This window comes from Miniopterus schreibersii, assembly GCF_964146895.1.
Source record: "Miniopterus schreibersii genome assembly, chromosome: 11".
Classification (NCBI taxonomy): domain Eukaryota; kingdom Metazoa; phylum Chordata; class Mammalia; order Chiroptera; family Miniopteridae; genus Miniopterus; species Miniopterus schreibersii.
In genome coordinates, this window is record NC_138111.1 from 2,680,971 (window position 1) to 2,704,491 (window position 23,521).

Consider the following 23,521-nt stretch of genomic DNA (forward strand, 5'->3'; position numbering starts at 1 on the left):
CACCACCACCCCATCTCACACCAGGGCTGACATCACTAGTGGAGCGCCACCCCCCAACCCCCATCTCACACCAGGGCAGACATCACTAATGGAGCGCCACCACCACCCCATCTCACACCAGGGCAGACATCACTAATGGAGCGCCACCACCACCCCATCTCACACCAGGGCAGACATCACTAGTGGAGCGCCACCACCACCCCATCTCACACCAGGGCAGACATCACTAGTGGAGCGCCACCACCACCCCATCTCACACCAGGGCAGACATCACTAATGGAGTGCCGCCACCACCACCCCATCTCACACCAGGGCAGACATCACTAATGGAGCGCCACCACCACCCCATCTCACACCAGGGCAGACATCACTAATGGAGCGCCACCACCACCCCATCTCACACCAGGGCAGACATCACTAATGGAGCGCCACCACCACCCCATCTCACACCAGGGCAGACATCACTAGTGGAGCGCCACCCCCCAACCCCCATCTCACACCAGGGCAGACATCACTAATGGAGCGCCACCACCACCCCATCTCACACCAGGGCAGACATCACTAATGGAGCGCCACCACCACCCCATCTCACACCAGGGCAGACATCACTAGTGGAGCGCCACCACCACCCCATCTCACACCAGGGCAGACATCACTAGTGGAGCGCCACCACCACCCCATCTCACACCAGGGCAGACATCACTAGTGGAGCGCCACCACCACCCCATCTCACACCAGGGCAGACATCACTAATGGAGTGCCGCCACCACCACCCCATCTCACACCAGGGCAGACATCACTAATGGAGCGCCACCACCACCCCATCTCACACCAGGGCAGACATCACTAATGGAGCGCCACCACCACCCCATCTCACACCAGGGCAGACATCACTAGTGGAGCGCCACCACCACCCCATCTCACACCAGGGCAGACATCACTAATGGAGCGCCACCACCACCCCATCTCACACCAGGGCAGACATCACTAATGGAGCGCCACCACCACCCCATCTCACACCAGGGCAGACATCACTAGTGGAGTGCCGCCACCACCACCCCATCTCACACCAGGGCAGACATCACTAATGGAGCGCCACCACCACCCCATCTCACACCAGGGCAGACATCACTAGTGGAGCGCCACCCCCCAACCCCCATCTCACACCAGGGCAGACATCACTAATGGAGCGCCACCACCACCCCATCTCACACCAGGGCAGACATCACTAATGGAGTGCCGCCACCACCACCACCCCATCTCACACCAGGGCAGACATCACTAATGGAGTGCCACCACCACCCTCCCATCTCACACCCAGGACAGACATGGCTAATGGAGCGCCACCACCACTACCACCCCCACCCCCATCTCACACCAGGGCAGACATCACTAATGGAGCGCCACCACCACCCCATCTCACACCAGGGCTGACATCACTAGGGCACAGCAGTCTTTATCACGAGCCCTGTCGTGACCTCGGAATCCTTCTTTATGCCTTGATCCACGAAGCTCCTACTGAGTGGAGATCCAAGCCTGTTTGCCATCCTGTCCTGGTACAAACGGAGCCTCTAAAGCTCCACTGGGCAGAAGGCCTTTCCAAAGTTTCCTCCTCTGTGTGTTGGGGCTCCGAGCTCTGGCAGTGGGGCTGGCCGGCAAATGCGGTCCCCTTCTCGGGCCCACTGTGTCTTCTTCCTGGCTCTGGCCTCTGAAGCCCTTTGCAGGCAGCGCAGGGTCTGCCTGGGACCCTGGTGCTCTGGCCGCGGCCCCGTGTGTGACGTGTCTGACACAGCATTGCACTGTGGACTGTCTACTCCGGGCTGTCCGTGCTGGGCCTGCACCGGTTCAGGAAGAAGCCAGGGCCAAAGCCACATGGCCAGCCCTGGCTTTGACCCTCTCCACGGCCAGCCTCGGGCCGCCCCACCTCGTCCATGCGTGGCCTGTGGGCCCTGGGCTGGGAACTGGACTCCCTGCTGCATCTTCCTCTGAGACCCCTCAGGCGAGGAGGCAGAGTGGAGTCAGGGCACCAGATCCTACCCGGTTCTCCCATGGCTCTGCCCCGCCACCTCACACCTTGAGCAGGTCCTCCCTCCGAGCCTCAGTGTGCCCATCTGTGAGATGGGAGGCCTGACCAGATGTGTTCCTCGGAGCCTGCAGGGCCCTGGGTCACCAGCAGCATCTTATGAATCATATTCCTCTATCTGGGTGGCTCAGATGGAGCCCCCCAGGCTGCAGACCAGGAACCTGTGTTTGTTAAACGCCTCTCCATGGCTCCTTGGGGAAATGGCTGATTCTGGGGCTGGGGTGGGGAAGAGGCAGGATGAGCCCGGAGTGTCTAGTAGTGCCAGAAAACAGGAAGCGCTTAAAAACAAAAACAGACAAAAAACACAAAACAAAACACAGTCCAAACAAAAAACAAAAACAAAACCCAGGCCCAGGATGGGGGCCTATCCAAGGGGACACGGGAGCCAACCTGAAGGAACTCTCAAAGCTGGAACGATTTGAACAAAATAAATAACGATAGGGCTGGATTATAACCCAAAGAATAAAATAAATATCCACGAGTCCACCCTGATAAATAGATGAGTGAGCAAATAAATACACGGGGACAAAGGGACAAATCTTCCTTGCAGAAGAATTCCAAGTTATAAACGTAGAAGGAATGAGGGAAACATAAAATCGTCAGAATTTCAGAGTAACATCGCTGTGGGCAGGAGCTGCTGCCGAATGCTGGAATTAGTGGGCAGGACTTCAAGGAGAAACAGGATGTTTTCGTTGCCCCAAAATATCTCTCTCAAAATGTCTATTAATTTTATGGTGGTTTCAGCAACGTCCGCAGTTTTTTGTTCACCCCACCCCTCCTAGGAGATGGAGCTTAACTCCCCTTGACTTGCCTGCTGGATTTAGTGACTTGCCTCTAACCACAAGAGTGGCAGTTTTGCAGGGGACGAACCTGGCAGGCAGTGTCCTAACCAAGCAGTGAAGGTCAACATGACCAGTGACATCACATGGGTATCACTTCCCCCAATGTGTTGGGACATGAAGGCCACTTCACCTCTATTTCTTCCCAACACCAACGCCCCTGTCTAATCACGGGAAACAGCAGACAAACCCACCCTGAGGGGCACTCTCGGAATACACCTGGCCAGTGCTCTTCAAGCGCAAGGTCTCGAAAGACCAGGGGAGACCGAGAAGCTGCTATGGATTGGGGGCAGTTAAGGACGGTCTCAGCACAACGCTGTGTCCCGGAGGGAATGCTGGCCAGGGAGACATTCATGGGGAAAGGGGGGACGTCCTAATAAAGTCTGGAGTTTCGTAAGGAACAGTTTCTTGGTTTTGATCAATGTCGTGGTGATGCCGGGTGTTGACATTAGGGGAAGCTGGGTGAAGAGGCTGTGGGACTGTGTCCTAGCTTTGCAACTCTTCTGCAAATCTGGAAAAAAAGGGTTTTTTGTGTTTCCCCAGTGATTCTGGACTTGCATTAGTCCAGCCGGGGTCCCCTGAACCTGGCCCATTCATTTGGCCCCTGGGCATGTCCTGCTTCCATTTCAGATGCCGCCCAGGGACCTTCAACCTGCAGCCCCACAACCCCGGCGGCTGCAGCAGCTGCTTCTGCTACGGCCACTCCAAGGTGTGCGCGGCCGCCGCCGGGTTCCGGGGGCACCGCATCCTCTCCGACTTCCGCCATGGTAAGAAGAGCCCCACAGCCACCTCCGAGGGGTCTCTCCCAGCCCAGGTGGGGTGGCCGTCCTGCTCTGGGCCGTCCTGAAGTGCTGGGAGGGCGGGGCAGGAACGGAGGGGCAGTCTCAGGCCCCAACCCGGGATCTCCCACAGGCACCCATGGCGAGCCATGCAGGATGGGCCCCTCTGTGCCCGCCAGCGCTCCCAGTGCCTCCCTGCACCCCTCAGCTCCCTCCCGGCCCTGCCTTTGCCTCAGCCTCCAGCATCCTTTATACTTGTGGGCAGGGTTGGGTATAAGGTAGCCTTTGGACCCTGTGGGGTAATTTCTAATCACTCAAGGTCAAGATTGGCCTCCCTTGGTATATCCTAGTGCTGGGAATTTAGCCACAATCTCCTACTAGCCTCCATTTATTGAGCCCCTGCTGTGTGCCAGGCACTGCGCTCTTTATATGCAGGGAACCTCACGGAGTCCCCTGCAGGCAGGTAGGTGCTCTCATTCCCATTTTACAGATGAGGCACCCGAGGCCCAGAAGAGGTAGGTCACATAACTTAGTTGTTGGCACCAGGGTTTGTCAGCGTCTGAGTTTTTCTCTCAACCGCTGTGCAAGTTTTCTCTCTGGGCCCCAGATCCAGGGATACCGTGGTGCCCCAGGTACCCAATTCCAGGTGACATAGGTGCATCTTTGGAGCAAGAAAGAGCTGAAGCTCTGAATTGTGCATTAAATCCCAGTCTGTGTGGACCCCTGCTGTGGACCCCAGGGTCGTCGTCCCCCCCACGTCCCCCAGAGAAGAGGGGAGTGTCAGACAGGGACAGAAACTCCGGCACTGGCTCCGGGGCACCCCAGATGTAGAGACAGTGCGCCCTCTGCTGGACGCCACGCAGAAAGGACAGAGAGGGGCTTGGAGTGGGGACAGGGTTGTGGTCACGGGCACAGGAGTCTAGGATGTGAGCCTCAGATGGACTCACTTTATTGATCCTAAGAACCGGGTCGTTGTCTGTCCTCACTTTGAGTGAGGCCCTGGGTTCATCTCATGTAATCTCACAGTCACCCTCGGACAGAAGTTCTCAAACGTCTTGGTCTCCAAATTCCGTCACACTCTTGAAAATTATTGAGCCGGCTGTCGTCCCCACAGGCAGGGCCAGTCTCCAGGGCTGTCTCCCCTCTGCCTGGGCCCCCATTGTTTCAAGCTGTGCTCAGGCCTGTGGGCACCATCCTTGGGACCCAGGGAAAGCTGTGAAGTTGGAGGGGGTGAGCACCCTCCAGCATCTCATAGGGGCCTATGTGTGTGTGTTTGCTGTGCAGGAGCAGACGGCTGGCGGGCCCGCAGCATGGGGAGTGCAGAGCATCCCGCACGATGGGGCCCCAGGGGGCTGCCCCTGAACCCAGACGACCACGAGGAGCTCACAGCCCCAGGTACCCCCCGCCGCGGGTAGGACAGGACAGGACAAGACAGGGCTGCCTCCTGCGTTTCCCGTTGCTGCTCTGACAAATCACGGCTGCTTAGTGGCTGAAAACAGCACAGATTTGTCCTCTTTGTGTTCGGGAGGCCGAGCCTGGAATGGGTCTCACTGCGCTGACGTGGAGACGCGGCAGAGCTGCGTCCCCAGAGGCTCTCGGGGAGAGTCCGCTCCCTGGCCTTTTCCAGCTTCGGGAGGCCACTGCGTTCCCTGGCGAGTGCCCCCACCCCCAGCCTCCTCAGAGCTGGTCCGGGCTTTCTCGTTTCTCATCACTGACACTAACCCTTCGGCCTCCCTCTTCCATGTTAAGGACCCTTGTGAGCCTGTTGGCCCAGCTGGATAATCCATATTAATCTCTCTACTTTCAGGCCAGCTGATTAACAACCTGATATCCTCCTGCAACCTTAACTGTCCCCGCCGTGCAACATAACATTCGCAGGTGCCAAGGATTAGGGCATGGACACCTTTAGGGTCATTTTTCTGCCGGCCACATGCCCTACGGCGTCTGCCGGAGCCCCCTGCTTCCTGGTCACAGCACTGCCACCCAGGGCTCATTCAGGCCACTGTTGCTGCCCAGACCATCCCTGTGCTCTTCCCATCAGCCCCTCGCCCCATCAGGCACTGTACCCCATGCCCAGAGCGGTGGGATTCCTGCAGAGGCAAGAAATTCTGGATTATCCTGAACCACACCCCCATCAATTAGGGCACCTTTGGTCTCCTGGAAACTGTCAGCTTAGAACCGGGAGCTGGGAGTCCACTCTTAGCTCTCCCCTGGGACACTCAGGTCCACTGGCTCCCTGCCCATCCTGGCCTTTTCCTCCCCTCCAAGGGGAGCCAGAGATGATGGGCGGACATCTGAGGAGCTGTGTGGACGCAGCACCCAAGGGCCCTGCAGCCAGAAAGCAAAGGACGCGGGTCTTCGGGCCCCTGGTGGGGCAGGTGCTCCAAGCTCAGCGGCCCACGAACAGAAAACGCGCTCTATTCCAGGGCTGCTTTGTGGGCACACTTAAGAAGGAACTATTCACACGAGAAGTGTTTGCTGGCGCTGTGCTGGGGGTTGGGCACACGGCGCGGGCGAGGCCCAAGGTCGAGCTGTCTGCCCGCTGCTTGACCCGCACGCTCTCCCTCTGGGTCTCGGGACCGCGGGATGGGGGGGGGATCTATCCCTCCTTTCCTTCCACGATCCCAGCATCGGCTCAGCCAGAGAACTAGCCCGAGAAGGAAGGCGACGCTAGGGCTCTGGTCCTCTGTGCGTCTCAGGACACCACCACCTCCTTCCCGCTGGAAGCCAGCTCTGCCTCCAGTAGAAAGCGTGGCCTCGGGGCCGTCAGTGTGCCCGCTCAGCCCCCGTGTGGCCCGCGTCCCTGGGCCTCGCTGTGAGTCTCACTCCGCTCTGACACGTGTGGTCCACGTGGGCTCTGCCTGTGGGCAGCGGCTAGGTGCCTCCACTGGGGGTCTCCTCTGCTCCCACACAGACTCCATGGGCCCATGGACCTCACCTGTGAGACCCAAGTTCAGACATAAAAGCATTGAGAATATCAGGACAGTGATTGCAGGGCATTGACCCAGACGTCACCGCAGGCGTGTGGCTGAGCCTCCCTGAGCATCTGCTGTGCAGAGAGCCTTCGGTTTCCTACTTGCCGGCGTTTTATCTTTTTGGCTGTTTGATTGCCAATAAAATGGACACAGACATTAAACATCAGGCTAACTAAGTGGAGACTGTCACAGCCGTTTTCTCTTGTCTCCAGAGAAGTTCCTGGGTGACCAGCGGTTCAGCTATGGGCAGCCCCTCACACTGACCTTCTGGGCCCCCCCTGGGGGCTCCCCGTTCCCTGTGCAGCTGAGGCTGGAGGGGGCTGGCCTGGCCCTGACTCTGCCACACTCCCACCTGTCGGGTCCCCAGGACGCCGGGCAGCCTGGGGAGGTGCAGCTCGAGTTCCAGTAAGTGTCCTGCTCTGTCCTGGGGGGCGGGGGCGGTGAGAGGTGGAGTGGCCCCTGAGGCCCAGGCGTGCTGGGATTCCCCTGTGGCCTAAAGGCTTCGTGGCCCCGCTGGCCCCACCTCAGGTCCTGGTCTGACCCCATCCCCTTGCCCCCTGCCAGGCTGCAGGAGACCTCTGAGGACGCGGACCCCCCGCTGCCCCCCTTCCACTTCCAGCGGCTGCTCTCCAACCTGACCGCTCTGCGCATCTGGACCAGCCCAGGCCCTTCCGGTCAGTGAAGATAAGTCACCCCCAGAAGCCTCTGGGCCCGGCTCCTTTGTTGAGTCCTCACAGCAGACAGTTTTTGTCCCTGTTTTACCATGAAGGAATGTGAGACCGAGAGGTGGGGACACTTACCCAAAGCCATGTAACCAGTAGGGCAGTGATAGACTCTGGGGACAGAGGCAGGGGCTGGACAGGTGACAGGCCTAAGGATGGGCAGCTCCCGGAAGTTCTAAGCAGCCCTGTCCGTAGACAGGAGTGGCCGTGGTGTCCCCCCACCGCAGACAGGGCCGCGGGTCTGGGAACAGCTTCCCGTCAGGGGCTTCGCGTCCCACGCGGGTGTGTCTTCGGGACGGTTCCTCGAAGCAGAAACGTTAGGTGGAAGGGGACACGTTTACATTTTGATGGGTGCCACCAGATTTTCCATCAGAAAGGCTGTGCCAGGCCCGTGTTCCGACGACACGTGTCCTGCGCCGTCCGCCCGCCGCGGGGTCTCGAGAGTCCACAGGCCCTTGTTCATATTCGGCCCAGAGTTTCGAGCGGTTTCTGCGGGGGCTGGTCTGACAGGCGCCGCTCTGGCACTGGAAGCAGGGCCTCCTGGTTATGTCCACGCGAGCAGGGGCGCGAGTTCCCCACGGCCGCACCTCGCTGCAGCGATTTTTCAATGCTTACCAGCCCGAGGGCCTGGACGGTGTCATTGCTGTTTAAAGTGCATCTTTCATCACCCCTGAGAGTCTGCCCGTAACATTTCTAGTTACAGCTATTTCGTGTCCTGAAAATTGCCTCATTTTACGTTGCTCTTTATTTGACTGTTTTTTAAAAAAATGATATTTGGTCCATGGGCCGCCTCTGTATATGTGGGCGAGTAACCCTCAGCCTGTCACGTGTGTGAATAGAGAGGTTTTGGGGAGAAACGTGTGGGTGTAACTCTCTCCCTCTCTCCGTCTCTCCCCCCCTCCCTCTCCCTCCCTGCCCCCCCCTTTCTCTCCTCTCCCTCCCAGGCCAAGTGTTCCTGACTGAGGTGCAGCTCACGTCCGCCCAGCGGGGTCTTTCCCCCCCAGCCTCCTGGGTGGAGACTTGCTCCTGTCCCAAGGGATACGTGGGCCAGTTCTGTGAATCCTGTGCTCCAGGATATAAGAGGGAGACACCCCTGGGGGGTCCCTACGCCAACTGTGTCCCCTGCACCTGTAATCAGCATGGCACCTGTGACCCGAACACGGGTGAGTCTCCCGGCACCCCATCATGAGGTCACCTGGCGACACCTAGCACAGGGTCGGCCGTGTGGGTGCGTGAGTGACCCCTGGAAACAGTAGTGATTAAATGGAGTCACTGCGTTCCTCCACGCACCAGGCGCCTTGTTGTCCCTCATGTCATTGGATCCTGCAAAAATCCCAGGGACGCCGGGACCATCACTGTCCCGTCTACCTGGCGAGAGGGAGGCCACACGGCCGGTAGATGGCAGAGCTGCTCCTCCCATTGACTGGATAAGACTCAGGGAGACTCCCAGGGCCCTGGGCGGGAGGTGCTGGCCGCGGCCGGACACGGGTCTCGCTCAGGCCGTGGGAGGCTCAGGGCCGGGCCGCTGTCCTGGAGCAGCCGGGTCTTTGAGGAGAGGAGGGCCCGCTCAGCTTTCCTCAGGCTGCATGTGGAGCTACCAAAGGGCAGGGGCCCGGGAAGCAGCAGACGAGCCGGGAGGACCGTGAATGCAGCATGAGGCGCCTCCTTCCTGTGCGCGGGGCAGGCATCGCCGTCCGAGCCCAGATGGGGCCTCGTAGTCCCCCCATGCAATGCTCCAGGCCGCCCCTACCGAGGGAGCAGAGTTGGCTCACGAGAGGGGACAGATTGGTCGCCCAGAGCCCCTGGCCCCGCCACAACCCCCTGCTCGGCAAGTCCCCATCTGTCCCTGGGGCTGGGCAGCCACTGCTACCCACCCCGGACAGAGGGAGGAGTGAGCATTTGGGTGCTGGGCCAAGGCGGGGACCAGTGGCGAGCAGGGCAGGCGGGCATTCCCCTCGGATGCCATCCCGGCTCTGTTGTCATCCCCCCACACCCCCACACCCCCACACCCCACCTGGTTCCCCCTCTTTCCCGTGCTCACCTCAGCCCCAGCTCCTGGAAGTGGCAGTCTTGCCAAACAGGTTCCCCACCCAGTCCCTGGCCAGGGCCTCGGTCCCTAGTGTCCCTGCTCTGAGCAGACTCCAGGTGCTGTGGGGCTGGAGAAGGGGTTCACAGAACCCCCCAGCACTAGAAACCCATGGACGGGAGCCTCTGAGAACCCACAGACCCCGGCAACAGAGCCTCGTGTCACAGCCAGGATCCTGGGCCTGTGTCACTGCCCCGCTGGGCCCCTGCGGTTAGGAGGACACACAGAAAGGGCAAAGGAAAGCTGAGCGGAGTCATTAGCTGTGCCGTCTGCTGGTTCCCCTAGAGGTTTTGGAATAGAAAATAGGAATGATAACAGTGACAGCAATTCTGAGAGCTGGGCGCTGTGCAGCGCACTTTGGCTGCACTGAATCCTGACGGGAACCTTTGAGGCCAGAGCCCAGTTGAGGTTGTTGTACCCATTTTGCTGGTGAGGAAACTGAGACGTGGGGTGTTAGACGGTTTGCCCAGGTTCACGTGGAGGACGTGAACCCGAGGTGGACTCTGCGTCCCTGGGCCATGCTGCCTGCAGCGTGGAAGGGCTCCCTCCCGTTCCGCTGGGACGTGCTCTGTGACCCCCACCACGGGGAGCCTGCTCGCCATCTCTGCACTGTTCTGGGCTCGGGCGGCGGTGAACGCGTGCTTATCTCGTCCCTCAGGGATCTGTCTATGCAGCCACCACACGGAGGGCCCATCCTGTGAGCGCTGCTTGCCAGGTTTCTACGGCAACCCCTTTGCAGGCCGAGCCGACGACTGCCAGCCTTGTCCGTGCCCTGGACAGTCGTCGTGCACGACCATCCCAGGGAGCGGAGAGGTGGTGTGTACCCACTGCCCCCCAGGCCAGAGAGGTGAGTGGCTCGTGCCCTGGGGTCCTGCCTCCGCCTGGGCTCCAGGAGCGGGGTCCTGGGTTTGGAGTGTGGCAGATGAGGGAGGGCCAGCTTAGGGGTTGCAGGCGTGACTTCTGGGGACACTGAGTCCCGTAGCCCCATAACCGGGGCCCTGGGCTGCTGTGGGTTCTGGGCAGAACCTGGGCCATTGAGCACATCCAGGTGAGATTTTGAAAGTCAAAACTGGTCCTGTCAAATGTCAGCTTCTCTGGGAACCGCTCTGACAGCAGCTCCCTAACAGCAAGCAGCAGGCCTGGGGAGCCCCAAAGCAGGGATCCCAGGAACTGAGGGAGTGATGTCCCACCCCAGGACCCCACACTCCACCCTGCCACCGTCCTGCCCTTTCCATAACCATCCCCACATTTTCTGCAGATTCGAGGGGAGCCCAGGCCAGTCAGTGAGAGTGTGGACAGGTAGAGAGTTCAGCTGACCCAGGCTGAGATGTACCTAAGGGAGGATTTTGGAGAGCAGGGCACTGCTGTGTGTAGAGGGGACACCCTGGGAGGGATGCCTGGGTAGACATTAGGTCTGAGGCCTCGTGCCAGCCCCTATCACACCAGTGGCCTTTGGTCCTGGTGAGAGCCCAGCATGGGAGGAGCTCACCTGGACAGTGAGTCGGGACTGTTCTGATCAAGTTCTGATCCCCGCCTGCCCATCACGCTGACCCCTTGACAGCCCTTCCCGGGACCTCACGGTTGCCCCCTGCCCCGGGAGCTGTCCTGGCCCAGTTCCAAGCGTGAACGGCTGGTGAGCTGTGGGGCCTTGGTCTTCGTCGCCAACTTCCATCTCCCTCCTGCCCGTCTCATCTCGTTTCTGTTTCGGAGTCCCAGACCAGGCACTCGCGTCAGCCCTGAGCTGCGTTCACTCTCCTCTCCCCATTGTTTCTTTTCTTTCTTAGCATTCCTCCTTTCCGTTTTCAGGTTGCCTGCCTTTAGTAATATTAGCTTGATTTCAACCAAACGATGGGCCTTGAGGACACAGGGAGCCTGCAGCTCTCTTCCACAATGACAGTGGCTATTCATTAAATTATAAAATGAGTAATACTCATTGTAATGGTTGAAACTGCCCTGTAAAAGTGTAAAGAGGAACATAACGTACATGCAAGAAGGAATGTGCCTGTCATCCCGCCACCCCCAGGGGACTGTGGCGACTGTTGAGGTCTGTGGGTCCCCCAGCTGAATGTTTCATGCAGACATACACAGATGGCTATGTTTCTCAAGGACAGGCTAACACTGCATGAACATGTACTGGAACACACATGGAACATGTATGTTCTTTTACATCCCATCTGTGTCCAGAGTGGACCTCCCAGGTCACAACCCGCCAAAAGCCTCCTCGCGCACCAGCTTTCCTGAGCCTCACAGTGACCCTGCGGGCTGGGAGATGAGGCGGCCACCCCGGTTCAAACCAGGGAGGCTGGGGGCGTCTGGAACAATCAGGCCGAAGGAGGCAGGAGCCACGAGGAGCAGAAAAGGTGAAGGGGGCAGGAGCCACAGGAGGAGCAGCCACAGCTGAGGGCAGATGAGGGGGACGAGAGCGACAGTAACACTGAAGATGGTGACAAGGAAGGTGATGCAGAGCGACAAAGAGGAAGATGAAAATGTCAAGATGGTGGCGATGAGGACAGTGGGTGGTAATGGTGACAAGTAATGAGCAAGGTGAAAATGATGACAGTGACGTGGTGGTCAAGATGGTGGTGATGATGAAGATGATGATGAAGATGGTGATGATGATGAAGATGGTGATGAAGGTGATGATGGTGACGATGAAGGTGATGATGGTGATGATGAAAGTGATGATGATGATGATGATGGTGATGATGAAGATGACAAGATGGTGACGATGATGAAGACAATGGGTGATAATGATGACAGGTAATGATCAAGGTGAAAATGATGACAGTGAAGTGATGGTCAAGATGAAGGTGATGAAGGTGATGGTGATGATGAAGAAGGTGATGGTGGTGATGATGATGAAGGTGGTGATGATGAAGATGACAAGATGGTGACGATGATGAAGACAGTGGATGATAATGATGACAGGTAATGATCAAGATGAAGATGATGACAATGAAGTGATGGTCAAGATGATGAAGATGGTGATGATGGTGATGAAGATGATGAAGGTGACAAGATGGTGATGAAGATGATGAAGGTGACAAGATGGTGATGAAGATGATGAAGGTGACAAGATTGTGATGAAGATGATGAAGGTGACAAGATGGTGATGAAGATGAAGATGATGAAAGTGACGAGGTGGTGATGAAGAAGATGATGATGAAGGTGACAGGATACTGCTACTGAGGAAGGTGGTGCTGATCATGATAATAGTGGAGCCCCCGACGTTGATGAAGATACTGATCCAGGTGACGGGCGCTGAGGTGGTGAAGATGACCAAGATGCTGATGAAGAGAACGGTGACGATGACATGCATGGGTGATGGTGAACAGAAGGTGACAGCCGCTACTGCTGAGCGTTTACCACGTGCCAGGTGCTGTGCTAGGTGCTTTGCACAAATGATCTCCCCAAACCCTCTCCATAGTCCTGTCCCACTTTGTAGACGAGGAACCCGAGTTCAGAGAGACACAGTGACTTGCCCAAGACCACACAGCCAGCTGATGGCCGAGCTGGGCCCTGCCCCAGGTCAGCCGGACCCCGGAGCCCATGCTCTGCCCCCCAAGGATACGAGGGGCGCTTGCCTCGGTTCAGGCCCGCCCTCGCCCCTTGGGGACCTGACGGGCTGGCCTTCCTCCTGCCCGCTCCGCCACACATAGCCCTCGCCTTTCCCTAGGGCGGCGCTGCGAGATCTGTGACGATGGCTTCTTTGGGGACCCGCTGGGGCTCTCTGGAGACTGCCAGCCCTGTCGGCCGTGCCAGTGCAGCGGGAACGTGGACCCCAACGCCGTGGGCAACTGTGACCCCCTGTCCGGCCACTGCCTGCGGTGCCTGTACAACACGACAGGTGCCCGCTGTGAGCGCTGTCAGGAAGGCTTCTACGGGAGGGCGCTGGCCCTGCGGCCCGCGGACAAGTGTGCCCGTGAGTACCTCCTGGACCAGCCGGCCGCTCCGCGAGGCTGTGCAGCTTCGGCAGCTTCCTCACCTTCTCTGTTTCTTGCCCAGAAAGTGTCAGGGTTTGCTCTTCCCCGAGGTCTCCCCCAGTCTTAGGATCTGATCAACTGATCCTGTGATTGTTTTTTCTCCCATCTTGATAATTTAGCGCTCATCTCAAGCCTCACAGTTAGCACGTGAGACTGTCCTGATGGCCGTGGCCCTTGTCACATCCCTCCTGCCCCTGGGCTTCCCGTCAGGCTGTGCTTCCTGCCTGAGATGTTCTTCCATCCTCTGCCGCCTGGGCTAACTCACAGCCTGGTGTCGCCGCTCAGAGGCCCGTGGCGTGCATCAGCCGTGGAAGGCTCCTGAAGCGAGGCAGGGAGGAGCTCAATGTTTGCCCCAAACTTGCTCCTGAGCCCTTTCTCCACGTGACACCTGGCAGCACTCTGCTGGCCCCAGGAGAGCAGGGTCGAGAGTCCCAAAACAGTGGGTACAGTCTGTCTGCCTGTGACCCCCCCCCAGTTGAGTCTCTGGCCTTTCCTCTAGCCTGCAGGGTCAGGGCAGGCTCAGCAGGACCCTCAGGGCTGCCTCCAAGGATACAGCAAATGGGCTGAGATGTGAGCCTGGCCCTAGAGCCTTTGGTCAGAAACAGAGTGGGAGGCTGGGCTGACCGACTTCCCTGCATCTCCAGCACCCCGAAGCTTAAACAGATGATCTGCATGGCTTCCCAACCCCCTCTCCTGTTCCCACCCCCAGCCTGCAGCTGCAACCCAGGGGGCTCAGTCAGTGAGCAGAGCGCCTGCGACCCAGTGACCGGCCAGTGCTCCTGCCTGCCTCATGTAACCGGACGGGACTGCGGCCGCTGCAGCCCAGGCTTCTACGACCTCCAGCCCGGCAAGGGCTGCCGGAGGTGGGTGGGGTGAGGCTATGGGTGCCCTTCCCCTGGGGTCTCACCGCAATGGAAGAAAGCACCAGGGAGCCTCCGGAGAGGGGCCTGGCTTGGAATGTGCATCCTAGGCCCATTGCCAAGTACACGGTGTCCTACCCTGAAGGGGGACAAAGGGACAGTCCCTTGGGGGTCAGACTCACAGCCCTGCCAGCCCAGGATGCAGGCCAAGAGCAGCCCTAAGGGATGCCCAGGTGGGCAGGGGGCCGGTTTGGTGTCTGGTTCCCTTCTCAGTGACGCTGTCACTTGGTGACCTTTTTGGACACAGCAGCGCCTTTGGGGACCAGTGGACTCCAGGGAAATGCCCAGTGAAGCAAAGAGAGCCTTTAATATGCTAACTGCATTGTGACTTTTCCATGGCGGGGGCGGAGGGAGGGGGGCTTTAGTCTCCAAGATATATATGTCTCCATAGCCATTTTTTGGGGGGGGGGCATTTTGTGAGACTGCTTCCCAGGGCACAGCTCAGGGGAAGCTGTTTGATATGGACCCACACGGAGATGGGGCCTCCTCAGCAGAGGGTGTGACCTGAAGGCCCCAGCAGTGGCAGCCACTGGGCTGGGAGTGCCAGAGCTCACTCACACCCAGGTCCTCCCTGTCACAGCTGTGAGTGCCACCCACTGGGCTCCCAGGAGAACCACTGCCACCCGGAGACTGGGCAGTGCCCCTGCCGCCCAGGCGTCGAGGGCCAGACCTGTGACAGATGCCAGCTGGGTTTCTTTGGCTTCTCCATCAAAGGCTGCCGGGGTAAGGAAGCCAGGTCCTCCCAGGTCCACCTGGAGGGTGTGGCCTGAGGTTTTTGGGCAAAGAGGACCAACAGGGAGGACGGCTGTGCAGCAAGAGAGAGAAAGGCAGGTCCTCCGAGTGGGCAGGGGTGCTGGGGGGGGCCAAGAATCTAGCCCCAGATGCCACTGCTAAATTCCTGTGTACCAGGGCCCATGCGTCACCTCTCTGGCTTCAGTTTGCTCATTTGTGTAGTTAGATGGTGTGACAGTTCCTCAGATCCTGGGAACCCTGAAACAAGCCAGCATCTCGGGCATCTGACCTCTGAGTCAGGGAAGGACCCAGGAGTGTATTTGAGCTGCCCAGGGGGGTGTGGAGCAGCCTAATGTAAGGCTGCAGGGGCCCTGGGGTCCCGGTGTTGGGTGGTTATCAGGGCACCCAGTGCCATCTGCCCTGCACCCCCAGCCTGCAGGTGCTCCCCACTGGGCTCTGCCTCGCCCCAGTGCCACGAGAACAGCACGTGCGTGTGCAGGCCCGGCTTCACGGGCTACAAGTGTGACCGCTGCCAGGACAACTTCTTCCTCACGGCTGACAGTGCACAGTGCCAGGAGTGCCCCTCCTGCTACACCCTGGTGAAGGAGGAGGTGAGCCTGCCCTGCCCAGGCCATGCCCAGGCCCACCCCACCTTCTCTTCATCGCCAGCCAGCACCAGCTCTGTGCTGGGCACTGGGAACTGCCCACTCATCTGTAGTTCTCAAGCTCTCTAGGACCACCAGCTGCCTCCTCCCTGGGCACACCCAGCTCCAGGCCCGTGCTAGCCTGGGCCAGCCCTCACCTCTGCCCTTTCCCGCTCCTCAGCGGGCAGGAGTTCTTGGCCCATTTCCTTACCAAGCACCCAGGTCTCACACTTTCTCAAGCTCAGCGAGGATGGGACCACAGATGGCCCTTTGGGGGAGGGTCAGGAAGGTGATGCCCACTCAGGGGCACACATAGAGTTTCCAGCAGGGAGGTGATATGGTGCGGAGGGCAGGACCGTGAGCTTGGGTTCCCCTCCCCCAGCCCAGCTAGTTGTCATGCACCCGGCAGGTGACAGTCTTGCTTCAGTGTCTCTCTCTTACTCCAAAATGGAGCGAGTGCAGACCTGCAGCCCCTCACCCGAGGCCAGTGAGGCGGAGCTTTTGGGATGATGGTACCGTAGAGAGAAAAGATGACATGAGCCAAGTGTTAGGTGCCACCCCAGGGGCGCCCGGGCCAGACCGCCATCAAACCCAGTGAGGTGCCTGCAGGGAAAACAGATGAATGAAAATTCACACCAAGGGGGCCATAAAGACCACAAGGAGCCTCGTTCAGAACGGTTTTGCTTCCAAATGAGTTCATGGTTATTTAAACCCAATTTGCCATCAAATGAGGAGTGGGAGGCCTTGTGGTTTTCGGAGCCTTTTGGACTTTGAAATTGAGGAGTGGGCTGGGGACCTGTCGCCCCTGCCTCTCGGGGTGGCTACAGGGTGAGTGTGAGCTGGTGTGTGGCCGGCGGTTGCTCCCAGGGAGTGCCCTGTGAATGCAGTTCCTGTCCGTGTCATTAGCAGACCACAGTGCTGGGGGACGGTGCTTCGCATACTCACTACTCAGCCAGCAAGTACCCCGGCACCCGAGCTCTGTGCCAAGTCCTGGGCATACAGCAGGCTGGACAGAATTTCTCCTGGGCCTCCCTTCCCTGCCCCCTCCTCTGGCAGGACAGGGGTGTGGTGGGCTGAATGCCTACAGGCGCTGTGGGTGGGGGGAGGGAAGGGTGGACAGGGCTGGTTCTCAGAAGCCTAGTGTGTCCTTGCTATGAGGTCCAGGGACCCTCAGGGAGGGCAGGCTGGACAGAAGCCACGGGGAAGTGTCAAGGCAGCATTTCCTTTCCTGTCCCCTCCAGGCTGCCAAGCTGAAGGCCATGCTGACCCTGATGGAGGGGTGGCTACAGGGTTCTGACTGTGGAAGGCCCTGGGAACCGATGGACATTCTGCAGGGAGAGGCTCCTCGGGGGGACACCTACCAGGGCCACCACCAGCTGCAAGGTACAACGGGAGACTGGGAGGCAAGGGGAGGGCTGGCTGGTCAGATGCCCCCCTTTGGAGCCCTTCAGTCTGGTCTCAGAGGCTGTGAGGGCTCCCAGCTCAGACCCACTTGCCAGGAGAGCCTATCTGACCTCCCTGCTGAGGTGGCTTCTCCCACGACGCAGTCCTGCCCGCCCTTGGGCCTCTCCTCCGAGGTCCCTTGCCCAGTTGTACCTTATAACTTTATTACGTCAGGCTCTTACTGTGGCATCGGTCCCCCACCCCTGCGCCACCCAGGCTGTAAGCTCAGTGAGACTCTAAACCTGGGGTCACTCGGATGCACTCACTCAACAAAGCGTTGCCAGGCGCTGTCCCGGGTGCTGAACAGGTGTCTTCCCAGCGTAGGAAACGAATGAGTCCGTAAGGAAAAAAGTGTGTTGCTAAAGCCAGGAGGGATTGTGCCTGAGGCGCTGACATTCAGGGAGCATTGAAAGCAAGTTGGTTATTTGTGAAGTTTTATGTTTATAAGTGTCTGCACTCCGTTAGCAGCCAGATATACGCGAGCTGAGACCTGGTAGCAGGACTAGTTATCGAAACGGGGAGCTATGCGCTGCGGCGCCCGCTCGGAGCCACGCGGGAGATGACGCTGCTGACTTGAGGCAGTTTTACTGTCGCCCCAGATTTGGGAGTTGCTCGTTGTGGCTCTAGAAGGCCTGAGTTCCTGCCAGCCCCACATGCTCGGCTGACTTCCCGTGTGGGGGACCTTGGGTCTCTGGGCCTCAGGCTTTGCGTCTGTAAAATGGGGAGGCTCTTCCTTGGTAACTAACGTGGTGCTCAGGCCTGGTGCTAGCGTTAAGCTGTGCCCAGGAAGAGTGGAGGGCGCGGATGGGGTCCCCCAGGGTGGGGGCTTTAGTGTGAAATCTCGATCCCTCTGTAACCCCCCTGGACGGCGGGCTTTCTGTAGGGTTCCGGGAAGCCTTCCTGGTGCAGGTGACAGGCCTCCAGGGTGCTGTGAAGGCTGCCCGGGAGCAGCTGCAGGCGCTGAGTGGGAGTGCCCGCTGTGCCCAGGCCGGAGCCGACAAGACCTGTATCCAGCTGGCAGACCTGGAAGCGACACTGGAGTCCTCAGAAGAGGAGATTCTGCACGTAGCCGCTGTCCTGGCATCTCTGGTATGCCAGAGTCCCCTCCACACACTGAGCCATTGACCTGGTGACCTGGGGCACACCTCCTTCCCCTTTCGGGAGGCCCGGTCTCCTCATCTGCCAAGATGGGAGACACACAGAGCCTCCCCTGCTGGTCCAGTGAGATAGCATGCAAAGAGCAGGGCGTAGTCCAAGCAGACAGTGAACCCTGCGGGTGGTGGGTGTCATTACTGTCACTTTCACGTTCTAGGGCGCCGCTCCCCGGATGCCAACCTAGAGCATTTCTGAAGTAACTGGCCCTGTCCACTTCTGCCCGAGAACTTAGCCAGGCGTGGCCCCTTGCCCTTCGGGGATGGGCCATCCGTTCTCTCCTCTTTCCCTCTTTTCTCTAAAGGTGATTCCTCAGGAAGTCCCCAGCCGGCCCGCCAACTGGAGCCGCCTGGCCACGGAGGCCCGAGCCCTCGCCAGGAGGTGAGCCCCCAGGCCCTGGGAACATGGTGAGGTCCTGCCCACACCATTAGGGAGGGGGCCCAGCCCTTTCTCCAGGGGGTTCCAGGGTCAGGATCAGCTCCGCAGGTATCCCCACCCTAGGGGTTGGAATCAGAGGAGGACGGGAGCTGCCTGGTGGGGGGAAGTGTCACCGCTGTGGGAGGGGCAGGTCTGTAAGGATAGCGCGAGCGCCTCCCGGATGCCGGCGGCGGGGCTCGAAGGCACTTTGGCCGACCGAAGGCACCTGAGAGCATCCACTGTCTTTTTTTTTTATTTTAAATAACAGCTTTATTGAGACAAAATTTGCACATCCTAAAATTCACCTGTTTGAAGTGTGTAATTCGGTGGTTTTAAGTATATTCACAGAGTTGTGCAGCCATCCCCCCCAAAACGAACCTTGTACCCATAGGGATCACTCCCCATTTCTCTTTAGCTTCCCCAGCCCCTGGCACCCACTAACCTACTTTCTGTCTATAGATTTCCCTATTCTGGACATTTCATGTAAATGGAATCACACAATATACGGTCTTTTGCGTCTGGCTCCTTCCACTTAACAGGATAGTTTCAAGCATCACCCATGTGTAGCATGCACCAGCCCTTCACTCCTTTTCACAACCAGATCACGTTCATGGTGGGGATATGACACACTCGTTTATACAGCCTTCCATCGACGGATGTTTGGGTTGTGTCATCCACCACCTTTAAGAAGCAGCTTAAGGTCCTAAAAACCCAGAACCCGCAGCTATTTTCCCCTTCAGCTGTACTCTGGAGACCTTAGGCCCATTTTACAGATGAGAAAACAGATTCAGAGAAGTTAAGTGACTTGCTTAAGGACACACAGCTTGCAAGGGAGAGTCAGGATTCAAACCCAGGCTCTCTTGACACCCTTGACACCCGCTTCTATGCTGTCTTTACTAGGGTGACTGTATAATTTATTGTCCAGAGTGAGGCTGTAGGTGTGATAAAGGGCCCTATTCCTCATTCTGCCAGGACAACAGGCATAAATGGTGTGAGACAGGAACCAGGGTGTGGGCCCCCTTCCTGTCGGTCTTTGTCCTGTGCCGAGCAGAGCGCGTGGGTGTACTCTGGGATGGCAAGAGGCCCAGGCCGTGGGACTGTGGGTTGGGGCCAAGGTCCCTTTCCGTGTGAGCTCTTAGCCATGGTCAGAGGAAATTTTCACACAGCCACAAGGACACTGCCGCCAAGATCAAGGCCAATGCTCAGAGGGCTCTGCTCGCCTCCAACACCAGTTACACGCTTCTCTGGAGTCTGGTGGAAGGAAGCGTGGCCCTGGAGGCCCAGCGGGAGCTGGAGGACAGGTGAGCCCTCCCAGATGTTGATCGGAGCTTGGTTTGGCCTCCTGGAGTTGATGGGGCCTGGGCAGCAGCTGCTGGTTCCGCCGGCTTCCTTTCCCTGACTGTGTGTGGCAGGTCAGGATGCCCCGGCAGTGCCCCTGGCGGGGTGGGCTTGGCCGGGTGGGTGTGGACAGCTGGACAGGACAGGAGAGCTCTTCTAGTTGGTTGATTACAGTACCTCAGGGTTAAAGGGCCACAGAGCGATCATGCCGCCCCGGGGTCTCCATGTCCAAGGTCACCGAAGGGCACAGCGGAGCCAAGACGGAGTCTGGGCCACTGCCCCTTCCCCTACAGTAGGCATTTTGCTCTTTACGCTTCATGCAGAGGAGCCAAACATTTGCAAAGCGTGTGATTCTCAAGTGGAAACCAAGTGTGGGCCCTCCAGAAAAGCATGATTGAACTGAGTGAATGAAGGAACAAGAATGTGTTCCCTCTAGTGCCTTTTCAATTCATGAGAAATCGGCAGAGCGGCGGCCAGTTCCTGAGGCCAGCTGCTGGAACCGATCCACAGAGCGAGGCTCTGCCCTGCACGTTGGGAGAGGCCTTCAGAAATCGAGGGCAGGGGGCGGGGGCACAGCACAGGCATGGGGAGGGAGGCCCTGTGCCCTGTTCCTCAGGTCATCCTGACTCCACGTCTCCTCTCAGGTACCAGGAGGTCCAGGCAGCCCAGAAGGCACTGGGCACGGCCGTGGCAGAGGCGCTGCCCAAAGCAGAGAGGGTGCTGGCCGCCCTGCAGCACGTTGGCACAGGTGCCGCCCTGCACCTGACCTCACTGGCTGCCCCTGCAGCACTGGTCAGCTTGCCCGTCCTTGGCACTCTGCATGGGGTGGGGACAGGGGAGAACGTGGCAGCTGGGAAACCAGCACGGCCCAGGCAGGGGCAGATGCTGTGGCTTATTTTTAACTCTATAGCAGTCGATAAAAACCAAGATAATCCGCCTCCAGGGCTTGGCAGAGCGCCTGCCTGGCACAGAGGTAGAGCTCGCTGATCTTGGCTGTTGATTACAATAATAATATCAAGGCGGGGCCTCTTCCCCATCACAGTGGCGTTAGCAATGGCACCAGGCGGACTTGGGATCAATCCCAGTTCCGCTGCTCCAGCCGTGACCTTGGTCCAGGACTTTTCCTGCCCGTGCCTCAGTTACTTGTCTGTCAGGTGGAGCTCGCCCACTGGGTCGTTCGAGGGCTGCATGTTCATGGGGAGTTGGGAGGGATTGGTCAGTAATGCACAGGTGACCCTTAATGGGTGCGGGCCTCCCTTCTGTGCCTGCTACCCTGCACCCATCGCCTCTGGATAAATCAGCTTTATCACGCCTTCTCTATAATCCTGCAATCCCTGAACTATGGAACTGGGCTTTGAAAAAAGGCGAAGCGTCTATAAATGCATTTGGGGCAAACCATGAGCAAGATTGACAGGCCTGGGGCTGCTTATGAGGGCCTTTGCTTCTCCCCCGCGGGTAGTAAAGGGTTTGGCCCTCAGGGCTGGTTTCCCAGATGCCGCTGAGGCTGTTAGATACCATGCAGTACCTGCGTGGGGTGTTCCTCTAGGGCCCGAAAGCCTGAATTGGGAGACACACCTGCCCCAAGGTTCCAGCTGAGTGACTGTGGACCTGGGGGAGGAAATGCGGGTCAGGGAGGTTAGCTGACTTGGCGAGGCTGCATTTCTAGAGACTGGCGGGGCTGGAATCTGAGCCTCAAGAGACAGGTCTCACCCTCGCCCTAGCCCCTCTTCTTCCCTGTGTCCACATGCCCCTACTTCGCCGTCCCTGCCCCTGGTGCCTCTCCGGGAGGGGATCGGCCCCGTGGACCTCCCTGCCAGGTCCTGCCTGAGCCCTCTGTCTCCCTGCAGCCTCAGAATTCCCGGGCCAGGGATCTGAACCTGAAGGTGCAGGCCCTGGAGAAGACGGTGACATCCAGGGAGCGCGTGATCGCTGAGGCTGCCCGGGCCCTCCAGGCGACTGCCCGCGCCGCACTGCACAGGACAGAGCCCCTCACACAGGTGGGCATGTGTCCTTTGAGGCAGGCACCTGGGTGAGGTTGGGGCTGCCCCAGGGGGGATCTGGGGGCCAGGCTGCAGGGGAGGGAGGGGCAAAGACCAGAGTAGTTCTTTTAATCCCTCCAGTGCCTCCCCCCAAACTCGAGAGAACCTCACAGCCAGCCAGGGCAGGAGACGGATGGACAGAGAGACAGCAGCAGCAGCAGTAGGCAGGGCCATGCCCACCCCTTAGTCAGCATGAGCTACACCTGGGATGGCTCTTAGTCATTCATCCTTTCACTCATGAGCTCACCTGCCCGATGGTTACCGAGCGCCTGCTCGTGGTGCTAAGCCACAGGTTGGCATTTGCCGCCAGAAGGGGAGACGGTGTTAAATGATCAGGGAATTCATCCATCAAACCCATATTGTTCATCTGGTCTTGTTCGGTGGTGGGGGGAAGAAGCTGGTTTTCTATGGTAAAAGTTGTGTAATAAACAGATTTGCTCTTTGAGATACGGCGGCCTTCTGAAGAGAAATCTTCGGTTGTCCTTCCTGCCTTTAGCTGTGTTTGTTTCCCTTCAAGCGCTTCCAGGGCAGGTGATTTCTTGGGAGAGATATTCGGGGATTAACATTTGTATAATAATACACACCAGGTATTCCTGGTAAACGGCATAATTAATTGTCAGCGTTTTGGTGATGTTTTGGGACCTAGTGTATGCGGTGTGGCGCCCACCTGACCCGACTGCGGGCGGCGCACCTGCGTGCCACCTGCCCAGACTGCCTGTTCTCTCTGCAGCTGCAGCAGGAGGCCAGAGCCGCGCTCACCCGGGCTTCCTCGTCTGTCCAGGCTGCCACAGTGACCGTCATGGGAGCCAGGACCCTGCTGGCTGACCTGGAAGGTAGGCAAGCCTTGCTGAGCCCTAGGCTCACTGATGCACAAATGTCCATGACAGCCCCTGATCAGGCTTGGTTGCAGGGGATGGGAGTCCAGTCACGTGGGTGTAAGCCAAGGGGACAGCCGCCTCCGTCAGGACCTCTCCAGTGGCTGTTTGTCTCTCCCCGTCTCACATACTACTCACCGGGTACTTGTCCATGTGGCCGTCCATCGTCAGACCCCACGCAGAGCTCCCAGAACCATGTGGGAAGAGAATCTGATGCCACTGGCTGTCCGCCCCGAGTCCAGTCCTCTCTGGCGGGGCTCTCGCTGCCTGGCACAAACATGACTGCCGCGGCCCGGAGCTGACTTGGGGCTACGCAGAGGGGGACAGAGTTGGTTGGGGTATGGGTCGATGCTGGTCCAGGTCTCTTTTTGAGCTTTAGGAAAATGAGGCTAAATGCTCCCATTTGACAGATGGACAGACCGAGGAAAGGAAGTGGTATCTCTATCCCTGGATCAGAGCTGAGCTGAAAAGAAACCAGCCAGTATTATGATTCT

At 58.6% G+C, this 23,521-nt stretch overlaps 1 protein-coding gene across 3 annotated transcripts in view; it reads left to right on the forward strand.

Moving 5' to 3' along the window:
- The window catches only part of LAMC3 (laminin subunit gamma 3), a gene marked incomplete at its 5' end in the record, with an annotated part of 49,303 nt that overhangs the window by 20,351 nt on the left and 5,431 nt on the right, over positions 1 to 23,521 (forward strand). For all 3 annotated transcript variants that reach the window (XM_081152037.1, XM_081152038.1, XM_081152039.1), the window contains 17 exons: positions 3,553 to 3,689; positions 4,986 to 5,096; positions 6,889 to 7,081; positions 7,241 to 7,350; positions 8,343 to 8,561; positions 10,143 to 10,331; positions 13,161 to 13,406; positions 14,177 to 14,330; positions 14,968 to 15,110; positions 15,552 to 15,730; positions 17,005 to 17,146; positions 18,090 to 18,295; positions 18,663 to 18,739; positions 19,942 to 20,076; positions 20,758 to 20,905; positions 21,961 to 22,110; positions 22,883 to 22,985. In XM_081152037.1, coding sequence (XP_081008163.1) covers positions 3,553 to 3,689; positions 4,986 to 5,096; positions 6,889 to 7,081; positions 7,241 to 7,350; positions 8,343 to 8,561; positions 10,143 to 10,331; positions 13,161 to 13,406; positions 14,177 to 14,330; positions 14,968 to 15,110; positions 15,552 to 15,730; positions 17,005 to 17,146; positions 18,090 to 18,295; positions 18,663 to 18,739; positions 19,942 to 20,076; positions 20,758 to 20,905; positions 21,961 to 22,110; positions 22,883 to 22,985 — 2,642 coding nt within the window. The remainder of the gene's footprint in view (positions 1 to 3,552; positions 3,690 to 4,985; positions 5,097 to 6,888; positions 7,082 to 7,240; positions 7,351 to 8,342; positions 8,562 to 10,142; positions 10,332 to 13,160; positions 13,407 to 14,176; positions 14,331 to 14,967; positions 15,111 to 15,551; positions 15,731 to 17,004; positions 17,147 to 18,089; positions 18,296 to 18,662; positions 18,740 to 19,941; positions 20,077 to 20,757; positions 20,906 to 21,960; positions 22,111 to 22,882; positions 22,986 to 23,521) is intronic.